This window comes from Elephantulus edwardii, unplaced genomic scaffold (genome assembly GCF_000299155.1).
Source record: "Elephantulus edwardii isolate Elephantulus edwardi_28Jun2011 unplaced genomic scaffold, EleEdw1.0 scaffold00325, whole genome shotgun sequence".
Classification (NCBI taxonomy): domain Eukaryota; kingdom Metazoa; phylum Chordata; class Mammalia; order Macroscelidea; family Macroscelididae; genus Elephantulus; species Elephantulus edwardii.
Genome location: NW_006400075.1, coordinates 1,333,332 through 1,348,001, shown reverse-complemented (window position 1 = coordinate 1,348,001; position 14,670 = coordinate 1,333,332). Strand labels below are relative to the sequence as shown.

At 43.7% G+C, this 14,670-nt stretch overlaps 1 protein-coding gene across 1 annotated transcript in view; it reads right to left on the bottom strand.

The window, feature by feature from the left end:
• The window catches only part of LOC102857786 (sodium/glucose cotransporter 1-like), a 106,562-nt gene that overhangs the window by 53,811 nt on the left and 38,081 nt on the right, over positions 1–14,670 (bottom strand). Inside the window, exons 7-9 of the mRNA XM_006901424.1 lie at positions 8,986–9,121; positions 5,671–5,778; positions 3,480–3,630 (exon numbers count right to left, since the gene is read on the bottom strand). Coding sequence (XP_006901486.1) covers positions 3,480–3,630; positions 5,671–5,778; positions 8,986–9,121 — 395 coding nt within the window. The remainder of the gene's footprint in view (positions 1–3,479; positions 3,631–5,670; positions 5,779–8,985; positions 9,122–14,670) is intronic.

Sequence of the window (14,670 nt, the reverse complement as noted above, 5' to 3'; positions counted from 1 at the left end):
AGTGAGACAGATGGCATCTCATTGTGGTTTTCCTTTGCATCTCTCTTATTGCCAATGATTTTGAGCATTTCTTCATATGTCTGTTGTCCATCCAAATGTCTTCCTCTGTGAAAAGTTTTCCCATGGATTTTGTCCATTTTGTAATTGGGTTATCTTTTTCTTCTGGAGGCCCAGGAATATTCTGTAAACTTTTGTGATGAAACCCTTGTCTGAGGTGGTGTTGCCAAATGTTTTTTTCCCCAGTTGCTAGGTTTTCTTTTTACCTTATGAGAAAAAAAGTTTTTGATGCACAAAGGGATTTAATCTTTATACTTGGAATGAACCTTACTAGAGATACAAAAGACCTGTACAAAGAAAACTATAGAACACTTCTTCAAGAAACAATAAAATACCTAAATAAATGGAAAAATGTTCTCTCTTCATGAATATTGTTCTTGTTATGTGCCATTGAGTTGCCTGTGACCTTATGTATAGCAGCTCTGATGCCTGCCCTGTCCTGAGTTAGTCTCACTGATTCCAAGACTTCCACTGTCCCAGCTACTGTATCAATCCATATCAGCTGGGGTTTTCTTCCCCTGTGCCTTTCCTCCACCATTTTGAGCATGATGTCCTTCTCCAAGGATTGTTCCTTCCTGGCCATGTGCCCAAAGTATGTGAGATGGCGCTTCAAAACACTAGCTTTCAAGGAGATATCTGGTTTCACCCTCTCTAAGATGGACCTATTTGTCTTCTTGGTGGTCCATGGTATGTTTAAGAGTCTTCTCTAGCACCACAACTTGAAGGCATAGATTTGTCTTCTGTCATACTTAGTCATTGTCCAGCTCTCTGATGCATAGCAAGTAATTGTGAAGACCATGGCAGGGATTAGGCACATCTCAGTCTCTAGACTGACATCGTTGCATTGCAGTACTCTGGAGAGGTCCATAGATAGAAAGACTCAATTTAGTGAAAATTAAAATCCTACCCAAAGCAATCTACATATTCAATGCAATCCAAATATGGATACCAAATTCATTTAAAGGAGATCGAAGGGGAAGTTGTCAAGTTTATCTGGAGAGGAAAGAGACCCCAAGTAAGTAAAGTACTTTTGAAAAACAAAAATTAAGTGGGAGGTCGAATGTGATAATGGTTACCCATGGCGGGCAGTGTTTGATGGAGTTCCCTGATTGAAACAAGCTTGGAAGCAGGACTGCCATACACTTCTGAACCAGCTTGCCTCTGGAAACTCTATGAACTTGGAGAAATGATGTAAGTTATACAGATGTTCAGGTCTTTCATCCATAGGGTCGCTATGAGTCATCTACGACTCAAAAGCACTCAACAACAACCACAACCACAACCACAAAAACAATGCACTTCCTTACTTTAAAATCTACTACACAGTGGTAATAACCAAACAGCATGGTACTGGTACAACAACAGGCACATAGACCAAAAGAACAGAATCAAGAACTCAGAAATGGACCTTTCTATCTATGGTCAACTGATATTAGACAAGGAAATCAAAGCTATCAAGTGGGGAAATGACAACCTCTTCAACAAATGGTGCTGGAAAAACTGGACTGTTCCCTGTAGAAAGAAGAAACAGGATCCACATCTCACATCATACACAAAAATCAACTCAAGGGGATTAGAGACCTGGAAGTAAAACCCCAATCCATAAAGTTCCTGAGAGACAAAGCTAGTCTATGGCATAAAGAGGCTGACAAATACAGCCAGAAATACACTATCTGGAGAAGATAAAATTGGGGGGTAAATTTGGATAATAGTTTTATTAACTATTTCAAGGATAGATTTGACACATTAATATTAGTGATTATGGACTAAGTGAGTATGGAATGACATCATCCATGAAGAAAGCAAAAGTTTATGCTGAATGAAATAACTCAGGCACATAAGAACAAATATTGTATAAGATCATTATTGTATAAACAGAAGGATAACCAATGAGTTGAGTATGGAAAGAGGGAAGAAGAGGGGGTCAATGGCTGATGGTAGGGATGGGGAATTCATGGGGTTGCAGACTTTGGTGGATGCAAGGAGGGAGTGAAAAAAAATCCCAATTGTTTTGGTTTGTTTTCACACAATGAAACACAATTTTAAAATACCATAAAATCAAGGAAGAAAGAAAAGATCAAAAGAAGTACTTTAGATAGCACACAGGCCACATGGAACGTGGCTGTGGGATAGACGTCGACATAGACTGGTACCATGGAATCCAAGGTTATCTAGGACCAGGTGTCACTTGTGCCTGTTTTGTTCCCTCCTCTCTGCCTAGCATGGTGGCTCAGGACACTGTGATTCACTGAGATGGACATACTCCTCCACTTTCTACATGACCTCAGACCATCTCCTGTCTGAGCAATGAGAATCAAAGTGGTAAAACCTACCTCTAAAGGTGGTTTGCTCTGAGGGTTAAATGAGATAACATATGAGAATGACCTCACAAACGCTCTTCTGGCAAGAAGCATTTACACTACACTTACTGTTATTACTGTGGTTATTACTTCCATTTTCCTTAACTGTAAACCATTTTCTTTCTGCTCATAAAATTTCATCAGTGAGAAAGTCATTGCTGCTCAATGGGAACCGACTCATGGCTGACCTTTCATTGGTTCTGAGGCTGTAAATTCCAAGGGAGGAGACTGCCCATCTTTCTCCCACGGAGCACTGATGGATTCAAACCTCCAGAGACGTACCTCCTCCCTTTAGCTTAGCAGAGCAACTGTCTACAGACTACACCACCACAGCTCCCTCTGGTCAGAAAAGAAATAGATTTTCACAGAAAAAGTACAGCCCAAAGAAAACCCAAAACAATCTACTTCCCAAACAAGCAAATGCAGACACCCTGAGTATGCAGGGTACACATCTAGCCCCACCCTGCACGTGTAGTAATATATGCAGTCATCTTGTATATACAGAGGATATATCTAGTACCCTGTATATGTAGAGGATATAACTAGTCACCTTACATATATAAAGGATATATCTAATCATCCTGTTTATGTAGAGAATGTATCTAGTCATCTTGTATATGTAGGGGATATATCTAGTCATCCTGTATTTGTAGGAGATATATCTAGTCATCCTGTATATGTAAAAGATGTATCTAGCTACTCTGTATATGTGGAGGATATATCTACTCATCCTGTATATGTAGAGGATATATCTGGTCACCTTGTATACATAGAGGATATATCTAATCATCCTGTATATGTAGATGTATCTAGTTACTCTTATACATGGAGGATATATCTAGTCACCCTGTACATGTAGATAATGCATCTAGTCACCCTGTATATGTAGAGGATATATCTAGCCATTCTGTACGTGCAAAGGACAATCCTCTATAAGAAAGGATATATCTAACCACCATGTATATGCAGAGCATAAAGCTGTGTACTGTTTTTACCACTGGGGCCATTGTGGGCACTCATTTACGGACTGTTGTAACTAATGTAAACAGAGGAATCCTTCACCTTCCTGTGACCATGAGTTCCGTCTCAGTGGCCACGGGCCGTATCCATGTGTAGATGTCCAGTGTGAAGAGGGTGCTGGCACTGTTGAAAACAGAAGTCAGGGAGGACAAGAGAGAGGCCCACAGTGCAGACAGCATCAAGCCACGTAAGCCTGCAAGAGAAGGACAGTCCTTGGGCCTCCACTCTGCACTGCGTCTGCGGAGAATGAAAGCCCTATGCTGACCTTTTCCACTTGTGAGATTTCCTCCTACAGGATATTCAAGCCTATGTGGAGTGAACTTCATTGCCCTTGTACTTGCTATGTGACAAGATTTAGTTTCCTGTGGTACCTGGGCATAATGGAGTTCATTTTGAGTGGCTACTTTTTGCTAGAGTATATCTTCAGGTCCATTAGGCTAACAGCAGCCCTGGCCAGGGGATGCCACTGTTGCCCCCACTCACAGACCAGGAGCCAGAGGCCCTGGGGGCCTATGCCACGGACCACATAGGTCATTGTTTAGATTCAGATATATTAAGTGGACAAGCTGGAATCAATGCTCAATATACCTGCCCCTGGAACAATGTAGGAGTCAAAGCTTTGACCAAAATTCTCATATGACTCCTGATGCCATGAAAACTTACTTTACTACTTTTGACCAGTAACACAAACAGTGGACATGTATTCCGTATGCATTACATATCTATTATTTCCTGCTCTCCTATACAAACTACAGGTCCAGCTGCTATGATAGCTTCATGGATTTCTTTCTTTTCCCCCACAGCTGTTCTTACATGGGGTTCATTCATCATGAGATGGCAGGGAAGTGCAGCTGCAGACCCCCATCTATGTTACATATCTAACAACTCAAGCTTTCCCTGCAATGTCATGACTATCATGTCACAGTGCTTCATGGGAACACCTCTATCAGCCTTTGGGGGACTGTCACCAGCAGCCTTCACACAGGTCCCACTGTACTATTTAAAGTTACTGCACTAGACATGGTGAAAATATGTGAGAACTACGGAAGATCACTTTTTATCACCACACCATTTACTGGAAAAATGAACACAAGGACATGATTAGAATTATCTGGCATTTAAGAAAATCCACATGTTTGTGCATGTCTTAGTGCCTGGATTCCTGCAGCTCAGGCCTGGGTTGTTCAAAGGCCAAGAGTGCAGAATAGGCTTTTGACTACGGCTGGTGATAATGAACATTCATTATCTCCTGGGCTCGGGAATTCACCAGCCATGAAGATGCCAGCTGCTTGGATGACACCTTTTTCCCCCCAAGTGGTCTGGGTGCCCTGGGGCCGCAAGGCCCTGGACTGGACCTCATCATAGTCAAGGCCCCATATATTCAGTGGCCGCTCAGGTGTGTAATGCCTGGGTTCCTGGAAATTCCGCCTACACTACTCTACAGTCCACACCTGCACAACTTTTAAAACCCGAGGTCAGCTGGGGAACAAGGACATCTGTTTCTAGAACTATTGGGGTGGTCAGGATTTCCTTTTCATTAGGGGACCCATGTATGCTGTAATTGATAGGATAATCTTTGGTTTTCCCAGAATCTGTACAGGGGTTCCTGTGTTAATTCTTGTTCTGTCATTTAAAAGGGATTCAAGAGAAGGAGAATCCATTGAAGAAGTTCACTATCATCTCACATGATGACATCCTGCTTCTGGCTGATTTCCCACACCTGCCCCCTGTTCTGGATAGAAGCTCTGTGGAAGCCGGCCAAGGTGGTTCTCCCAACTGAGGACAACGTCTCTAAGGTGTGCAGCCCAGAGGACATTTACTGAGTGAACAAAGGAGTAAAGGAGCAAGTGAGCATATAGATATGTGCTAGAGACAGACCCATAAGAGCACCTGCTCCATCAGTGCGTGAGGGATGAAGAGACAGAGGACAGGCCTATGAGTGTGTGTGCTCCATCAGCGTGTGAGGGATGAAGAGACAGAGGACAGGCCTGTGAGTGTGTGTGCTCCATCAGCGTGTGAGGGATGAAGAGACAGAGGACAGACCTCGAGTGTGTTTGCTCCATCAGTGTGCAAAGGATGAGGAAACACAGGATAACACTCTCTTCCCTAGTTTACATTTCTCCCCAGAATCACGGTAGTTCTGACCCCTCATACTAAAATAGCCCTATAGCAAGTCTCTGACAGAGGGGCTGACAGGCTTCTGTGTACCCCAGTGACGTGGCCCATTTCTTACCACTGGGCAACAGCTCCATCCCCAGGATCGGGTAAGCGATAGGGCTGCAACCAGTCTTGGTTCCACAGTGCATCAGGCATTCTGAAGGAACAACACAAGCCACTTTATCTGTAAAGATAGGGAACAGTCATATCAACTTGTGACCTCACAGTGGTTTTAGGAGGAGGGAAACAAATTAAGAATAGCAAGTGATAGTCTCTGGGTAGCCTACACAGTTAAGTGCTTAGCCACTAGCTGGAAGGCTGGCAGTTTAAACGCACCCAGAAGAACCACCCAGACCCCAGGCCTAGAGGTATTCTCAGAGATCACAATAACCACTCAATAGATCAACTTGGGCACCAGGGTGGGAGACGGTCTGAGACAGTGGGTGCTGTGGACTCCAGCTAGATGTCAACAAGGCAAATGCTCATCCCACGCTCCACTAGGTGTAAGAAACTCATAAACTTTCCCCAGTAATCCTGATAGGAGTGACAGTTCAGGACACAGGGAGTCCAGTAAAGGAAGTAACAGCAACTGGGTAACTTAGATGAGGGATATCAGGCTGTTGTAGATGTCATCAAGCTGACTGTGACTCACGGCCCACACCGTGTGTGCAGAGCAGCACTCCCCTGCACGAGCTTTTCGAGGCTGTGCCCTTCAGAGGCAAAGCACCAAGGAACCTCTTGTTCCAAGGGACCTCGGGGTGGGCTTGAACCACCAACCCTTTGACTAGTCGTTAAGCACTTGCTCTTCCCCAACACCCATGGACATCTGATCACTCCACTTAACAGAAGGAATCAGGATTCTCTCCAGGTCAATGGCTGTTTTGAGGGTTTGTTAGGTGCCATTGAGTGGACTACAATGACTCACAGTGACCCTGTGAACAACAGATCTGAACCCTGTCCTACCCTGTGCCATCTTCATCATCTCTGACACTCCAGCCCAGTGCTGCAGTCACTGTGTCAGTCTATATGCTTGAGGGTCTTCCTTTCTTTTGCCAACGCTCCACCTTGAGCATGATGTCCTTCTCCAAGGACAGCCTCTCCTAGTAAAATGCCCAAGGTACGTGAGACAAAGCTTTGTCATCTTTGCCTCCAAGGAGCACTCTGGCTGCACTTTCTCCAAAACATATCTGTTTGTTCTTCTGGCAGTCCATGGGATATTCAGTGCTCTTCTCCAACATCACAGCTCCAAGGCATCAGTCTTTCTTCTGTCATTTCACTCACTGTCCAGTTCTCAGATCAGAGCAAGTAACTGAAAAAAACCCATGGTCTAAATCAGGTGCATCTTAACATTAAAAGTGAGATCACTGCTCCTCAATAATTTGGAGAGGTCTCTGAGAGCAGACTTTCCCCAGTGCAAAACGTAGGCTAATGGTAGAGCATGCTACTTTGCTGGAGACAGATACACAGTGTCAGAAGTGACTGTCAATCATCTAGAGAAGGCAGTGGCAGTGATCACTGTGTTCACCTGCCCACTCACCATTCCTTGCTAGACCTTACCTAGGCTTCCCCTCTAGCGTGAATGGGCCTGGGCGCCAGTCTGGCCATTCTGCACAGTCCTTCTCTTTGACCACAGATACTGCTTCACACAATTCAGGTGCACTCCCGGAGACTCCTGCAGGCTCTTTGCTGGAAACTCTCCGGACAGGGCCATCCAGTGGGTAGGATAGAGATTGTCACATGAAATCTGTGACAACTCACATCTTTTCTCCATCAATCACGATGCTGCTTCTTGGTCCAGGGTTAGGACTTTTGTTTTCTTGATGCTGATACTGAAGGCTGTAGTATTTAATTTTCTTTCTGCAGCAGATGCTTTAAGTCCTCTTTATTTTCAACAAGTGAGGCTGTGTCATCAATTTGCTAGCCTATAGGTAAACAATGGAAATCTGGTGGCTTAGTGGTAAGGAATTGTGCTGTGAATCCAAAGGTACATAGTTTGAATCCACCAGCTGCTCTCCAGGGGTTGTGGAGGTGGAACAAATAAAAGGGCAATCTCCCAAGGGATTAACACTTTGTGAAAACCCATTGGAGGGTGAGCTATGGGTTGGTTCAGGCTCATCGGTACATACTACCACCACCACCACCTTCACCACCACCAGAAAACAAGGTTTCAAAAAGCTCACACCTTTGCCATGTCCAGCCCAGCTCCGGGTAGGGAAGACTGACCCTAAGGGCAGAAGCCTCTGTGTCACTGAAAAACATATTCTGACAGTTGTCAAGTGCCAGAGCTGAGAACTGGTGATGTTCTGGTTTCAGATTTCTGGTGCAAGGAGAGAGGATGTGTCCTTGTGGGTCTGGTCACTCTGAGAACTAGGAAGAAGTGACTCCTGGCTGGTCTCGTTGATGGTCTCTCGGCCACTACTTGCTGAATCATGATCAAAGAACATGGATCCTGGAGGGAGAAACCTCTCCTTACCCTGAAATTTCCTTTCTAGATCCAGAGCTGGGACACATGGCCCATCTTCCTCCTCAGGGTGTGGGGGCAGGTCCCACTGTGGAGTAGCAGGCACTCAGAGGCCTTGGAGAACATGGAACCATACCTCACTCACAGGGAGCCCAATGAGAATGTTATATGGTGACAGAACCGCCAATCTGGGCCTGCTGGAGCCAAGCATGATCCTTCCTGAGATTGGAACGGAGGAGGTCTACTTCATGTGTTTATGATGGTAATGTGCCTTCCATTTCTCTTTGTCTATTCAGGAGCACCACACCCCAGAGCCCATGGAGGTTCCATGTTGTCTACTTCTTGCTGTGAGGGAAAGGACAGCCCAGCACAGCCATGATTTACTGAGATGCTGCTACAGAGCTGTGGCTTACCCAGAGGCATGGAGAACTTTGCCAGAATATGGAGGGAAGAACATGCAAAGTCAGGCTCATCTTGGTAGCTGTGAAGCTTCCCTCTGACAGAGGCCATATGCTCTCTGAGGCCACAAAAGGCCACCTCTGGGCTTCGAGTGGGCACTGCATCTGTTGGACCCCTGCTGCAGGGCTGGGCCCACACCCAGCACGATGGAATCTGTACTGTGTGGAGGTGACCTGGCCTTCAAGTCTGTGTCCTGGACTGACCCACAAGAAGACACCTGGTCTGCTCTACTTGGCCTGACTGTACCACGCAGGGAACCACTCCGGCTGCCCAGATCCACCGCTGCAGACTCGACTGAGCTGTGCCCCTCACCCAGGCCCCGAGCCTCTGAGAAGGGAGGGAGGGTGCAGACCCAGCGGAGCTGCATTCCTCACACCAGCCCCAAGCATCTAAGGAGGCAGGAAGGGGTCCCTGTGGGGTCAGAGCCTCTGTGAGGCTGAGTGGTCTACATGCTCTGGACCAGGCACTCACCCGGGAACAGCACGCGGCTGATCATGCCTGGCATCACTATGCTGAACATGGGCAGCAGCTTCAGGTACCCACACAGGATGCAGCTGGCCTTCACATGATCCACGTTCTTCCCTGCCAGGCACCTCTGGACGATCATCTGCAGAGAGTTAGATGTCAGGGTCAGGGCTTTCTCACGCCACCTCTGCCCACTGTGGCAGCACCAGTGTGTGCCGTAGGGGAGCTCAGCAAGCAAGCTCAGCCCAGCATCTAACTCTCAGAAGTGAAGCTTCATTGCTGATGCTGAGTAACCACCACGGGGAGCTGTACCTGGCAGGAGGAGACTCCCTCTTGGAGGACACAGATGGTATCTGACAGATAAAGAAAGAATTCTGTGACATTGTTCAATTGTGGCCCCCAGCAACAAGAGAGCACTCCAAATGGGGACCAACTTTATTCACTTAAATGGCAAAAGCTGTTCACAGAACACTTTCCCAGCAGACCTGCTATGGTTCACTGACTGATACCACTGCGATACAAAGGAGCTGAGAACTTGGGCTGGGACAGAACCGCTCTGCCAGAGAAGCAGAGCTGGAGGGGCTTGGAAAGAAATGGAGAGGACAGGGCCTCAGGGCACGATCTCCTATATACACTCAAAGCTGCTTCTGCAAAACATGTAAACTATACACCAATATGCTCCCAGTGAGATCTCAGCTGAAAGATACAGGAACATGAAACATCACAGGCTCTGAGAAAAACGCCAGAAGGTGTGAACCAACATACTGCTGTCACTGTTGGTGTTGCTGATCAGGCTCAAACTCACACAGTCATATGCACAACAGGCTGCAACATTGCCTGGTCACATACCATCCTCACTGCCACTGTTTTCCTGGAGCCCACGGCTGCAGCCTCTGTACCATTCGGGTTTGCCTTCTTTTTTGTTGATGCTCTTCTTTACTAAGCATAATATCAAGCCTTTACCCAGGGACTGGCTCCTTCTCAAAACATGTCCCGGTATGTGAGCCAGCCTCTCCACTGTCACTTCAAAGCATTCTGGATGCGCTTTTTCAAGAGAGATTAGCTTGTTCTTTTGGCAGTCCACGGTATATTCAATATTCTTCACAATTCACTTATAAAAAGAAATTTTTATTTGGTCTTCCTTATTTATTATCGAGTCTTCATGTGCATAAGTTGTTGTTGTTGCTATTAAGTACCATCGAGTCATAGATAACTCATAGTGACCTTATGAACAAAAGACTTGAACACATGTATAACTTTCTATTTTTTTGTTTTATTTAAATTTATTATTAATTTCAATGAAAATTTACAGAGACTTTGGATTTCCATTCATTCATTGTTACACTTTTCTCCCCTCCCAACCCTCCCCCCTAGTACACTACCCTTTTGGAAAAGTAAAAGAAAAATTGTTTCATTGTTTTACAATCCCTCCCCCCAGGTCTACTCCACTATGCAGCCTTCGCTCTGGACTCCTGTTATGACAAAAATACCTAATCACATATCCCCTTTAAACAGGTTTCTCCCTCATCTGTCTCAATGCAGTATACATTATTGAACCCATCTTTCTCAGTCTCCTCCCAACCCCGATGTCAGTCCTGTTTTACAACAGTGGCACCATGTACTATTTGTCCTTTTGTGTGACTGAGATACTTCACTCAGCATAATGTCCTCCAGAGTCACCCATTTTGAATAATATTGCATGAGTTCCTTGTTTTTCAATGCAACATAGTATTCCATTGTGTGACTATATCACAGCTTCTCTATCCATTCGTTTGTTGATGGGCACTTAGGTTGTTTCTAACTCCTTGCTATTGTGAACAAAGCTGCAATAAACATGGATGTGCATTTGTATAACTTTCATTGTTTCTCCAAGTTCATAGAGTTTCTGGACACAACTTGGGTCCACTCTTGGCAGCAGCAGCCAAGAAATCAAAAGATAAGTTGCACTGGGAAAATCTGCAGTTAAGGATCTACCCAAAATTCTAAAGAGCAAGGATATCCGTTTAAATTCTAAGGTGTGTCTGAGGCAAGCCACTACATTTTCAATTGCTTTTTATATGTATCTGAAAGTTGAACAATTAATAAGGAAGACCACATAATCAATGCCTTTGGATTGTGGTGTTGGTGAAGAGTATTGATACCCCGCGGGTTGCCAAAAGAATTAACAAATCTGTGTCTTCAGAAGTGCAACCAGGATGCTTCTTAGAGGCAAGGATGGTAACACTTCATCTTACATGCTTTGGATATGTTGTCAGGAGTAGCCAGTCGTTGGAAAAAGGGATCATGTAGGTCAAGGACAGTGAAAGAGAGTACAACTTTCAGTGAGATGGTTGACACAGTGACTTTAACAATGGATTTGGACAAGTCAGAGATCATGAGGATAGTACAGGGCAGGGCACGGCTTCTAGGTGTTGTTCACAGTGTGTTACGAGTTATGGTCAACTCAACAGTATCTAACAACGACAACAACAGGGACAGCTGATCATTGACAAAAAGACAACATTCATTAAGTGGGGAAAAGACAGTCTCTTTTACAAAAGGAGCTATTGAGACTGGATGTCTATTTGTAGAAAATGGATACAAGATCATCCACACCACACACCATACAGAAAAATAACCAAGGTGGATCAAAGACTTCAGGCATAAAACCTGAAAACTATAAAGTTCACACACACCCAAAATAATCTGGGCAAAACCAGGAGCATTAATCTATGGCATAAATAGACTACCACGTATGACAGAAAATGTGTAATCAGCAGAGGACACTCTGGATGACTGGGACTTGGTAAAACTGAATCCTCATGTGCATCAGGAACTATCTCCAAAAGAATAAAAGAAAATCTATAGTTTGGGAAAGGAACTGGGTAGGAGCTAATGCCTCAAATGTATCAAAACCTCCAATACCTCAACAAATAAAAGACATAACCCAATGGAAAAATGCGGAGAGGGCATAAAAAGTTAACTTCACTAAAGAAGACATTTATTTATCTTGTTAACACATGCACAAAGGAAATGTTCAAGATCTTAAGTTACTTTTATTGCTGTTGTTAGGTGCTGTTAAGTCAAGTATGACTCATACAGACCCTATGAACAGCCGATCTGAGCCCTGCTCTATCCTGTTCCATCCTCACCATTTCTAACATACAAGAGCCTATGCAGAAGTCACTGTGTCAAGCCATCTCCTTGGAGGTCTTCTCCTTTGCTGATATTCCATCTTTCCAAGCATGCTTCTTCTCCTTTCCTCACCTAGATACATGTCTAAAGTATGAAAGATGAAGCATCACCACCTTTTTTTCAAGGAGTACTCTAGCTGTACTTTTCCCAAGACATCTTTTTGTTCTTTTGGCAGTCCATGAGATATTCAGTACTCTTCTCCAAGACCAAACTCAAAGACATCAATTCTTCTGTCATCCTTTTTCATTGTTCAGCTCTCGTATGTATAACAGGTGATTGAGAAGACTATGGCCTGTGTTAGGCACACATTAGTCTTCAAATTGACATCATTGCTCTTCAGAATTTGGAAGTGGTCCCCAACAGTGGACTTGCCCAATGCAATACATCTCTTGATTTCCTGTCTGCTGATATTAAGAGTGCTGGTTGTTGATCCAAGAAAGATGAAATCATTAGTAGCTTCAATCTTTTCCCCCATCTATCATAATCCTTACTGTTGGCCCCATAGTGAGGACTTCTGTCTTCTTGATATTAAGATGTAATGAAAAGCACTCCTTAAAAAGAGAAACACATAGATAAATGGAATAGAATTGAGACCACAGAAATCAGGCCATCTACCTATGGTTAACTGATTTTTAACAAGGAGATGAAATCAGTTATATGGGGAAATAACAGCCTTTTTAACAAATGGTGTTGGCAAAATTGGAAAACTATCTGTAGAAAACTCAAGCAAGATCCACACCTCACTCCATACACAAATACCAACTCAAAGTGGATCAAGGACCTAGGACTGAAACCAAGGACTATAATCTTTATTAAATAAAAGCTTGGGAGAACTCTAGAAGTTCTAATCCACTACATGAAAAGTCTTCCAAGCATCCTGGAAAACCTACAACCAAGAGAAGATAGAATAGATGAATGGAACCTTCTAAGAATCAAATCCGTATGCACATCCAAAAACTTCTCCAACAGGGTAAAATGGGAAGCCACAGACTGGGAAAAAATATTTGTCAATGAGACGTCTGATAAGAGACTTATATCTAGAATTTATAGAATACTCGAGCACCATAACAAGATAGAGATAAACAACCCAATTGAAAAATAGGCACAGGATATGAACAGACACTTCACTAAAGAAGACATTCAGATGGCCAACAAGCACATGAAGAAATGTTCAAACTCCCTAGCTCTAAGACAGATACAAATCAAAACAACTATGAGATATCATCTCACCCCAGTAAGAATAGCAAAATTTAACAGAACAGCAAACAACAAGTGCTAGTGAAGTTGTGGAGAAACTGGAACCCTTATTCACTGTTGGTGGGAGTGTAAAGTGGTTCAACTACCATGGAAGGCTGTATGGAGCTTTCTCAAAAAGTTGGGGATATAAATACCATTTTACCCAGCAATTCCACTACTAGGAATATACCCTAAAGAAACCATAACTGCCACCCAAACATATATATGCACACTCATGTTTATTGCTGCTTTGTTCATAATAGCAAAGAGCTTGAAGCAACCCAAGCACCCATCAACAAACAAATGGATAGAGAAACTGTGGTATATTCACACAATGGAATACAGTGCTGCATTGAAAAACAAAGAACTCATGAAATATTATATAAAATGGGTAACCCTGGAGCACATTATGCTGAGTGAAGTATCTCAATCACAAAAGAACAAGTATTGCATAGTGCCATTGTTGTAAAATGAGACTGACATAGGGGTTGGGAGGAAAAGAGGGGAATCATTGAAACAGATGAGGGAGAGAACTCTTTAAAAGGAATATAGGATTAGGTATTATTTTCATGATGAGATTCCAGAGAAGTAAATACATAGTAAAGTGGACTTTTCTTTTCAAAGAGAAAAATGAAGTGGGTGGGGGGAGAGGCAGGCAGGGAGGAAAATGTGCAACAATGAAGGGGGAAAAATTAAACAGAAAGAATATGCTATTAAAAAAAAAGATGTAAGTCAGCTCTTTACTCTGCTTACCTCTCCATGTTTTTGCAGAAATATGTTTAGAGCTGGAAATATTAAAGCCATGGTACAAGCCTTAAGGATAATTGAGTTCATTAAGGTCCCTGAAAATGGCTACATCCGAAAAAAAAAAAAGATGTAATGTATACTAAAGGCCATAGTCCTTGATCTGCAGCACACATTTCACATCCTCTTCACTTTCAGCAAGCAAAGTATATCATTTGCATAATGCAGGTTGCTGAGTCTTCCTCCAATCCTGATGTCACATTCCTCCTTGTACAGCGCAGCGTCTCGGATGATCTGTTCTGCCTACAGATTGAAAAGGTATGGAGACAAGATACATCCCTGATGGACCCCCTTCTTGATTCTGAATTGTAGTGTCTCCTTGCTCTGTTCTAACAACTGCCTCTTGGTCCAAGTATAGGTTTCACATAAGCACAATCAGAAGTTCTAGGATTCCCATTCTTCAGAGTAAGCCATAGCTTGTTGTGATCCACACAGTCAAAAGGCTTTGCATAGTCAATGAAGCACAGATAGACATTC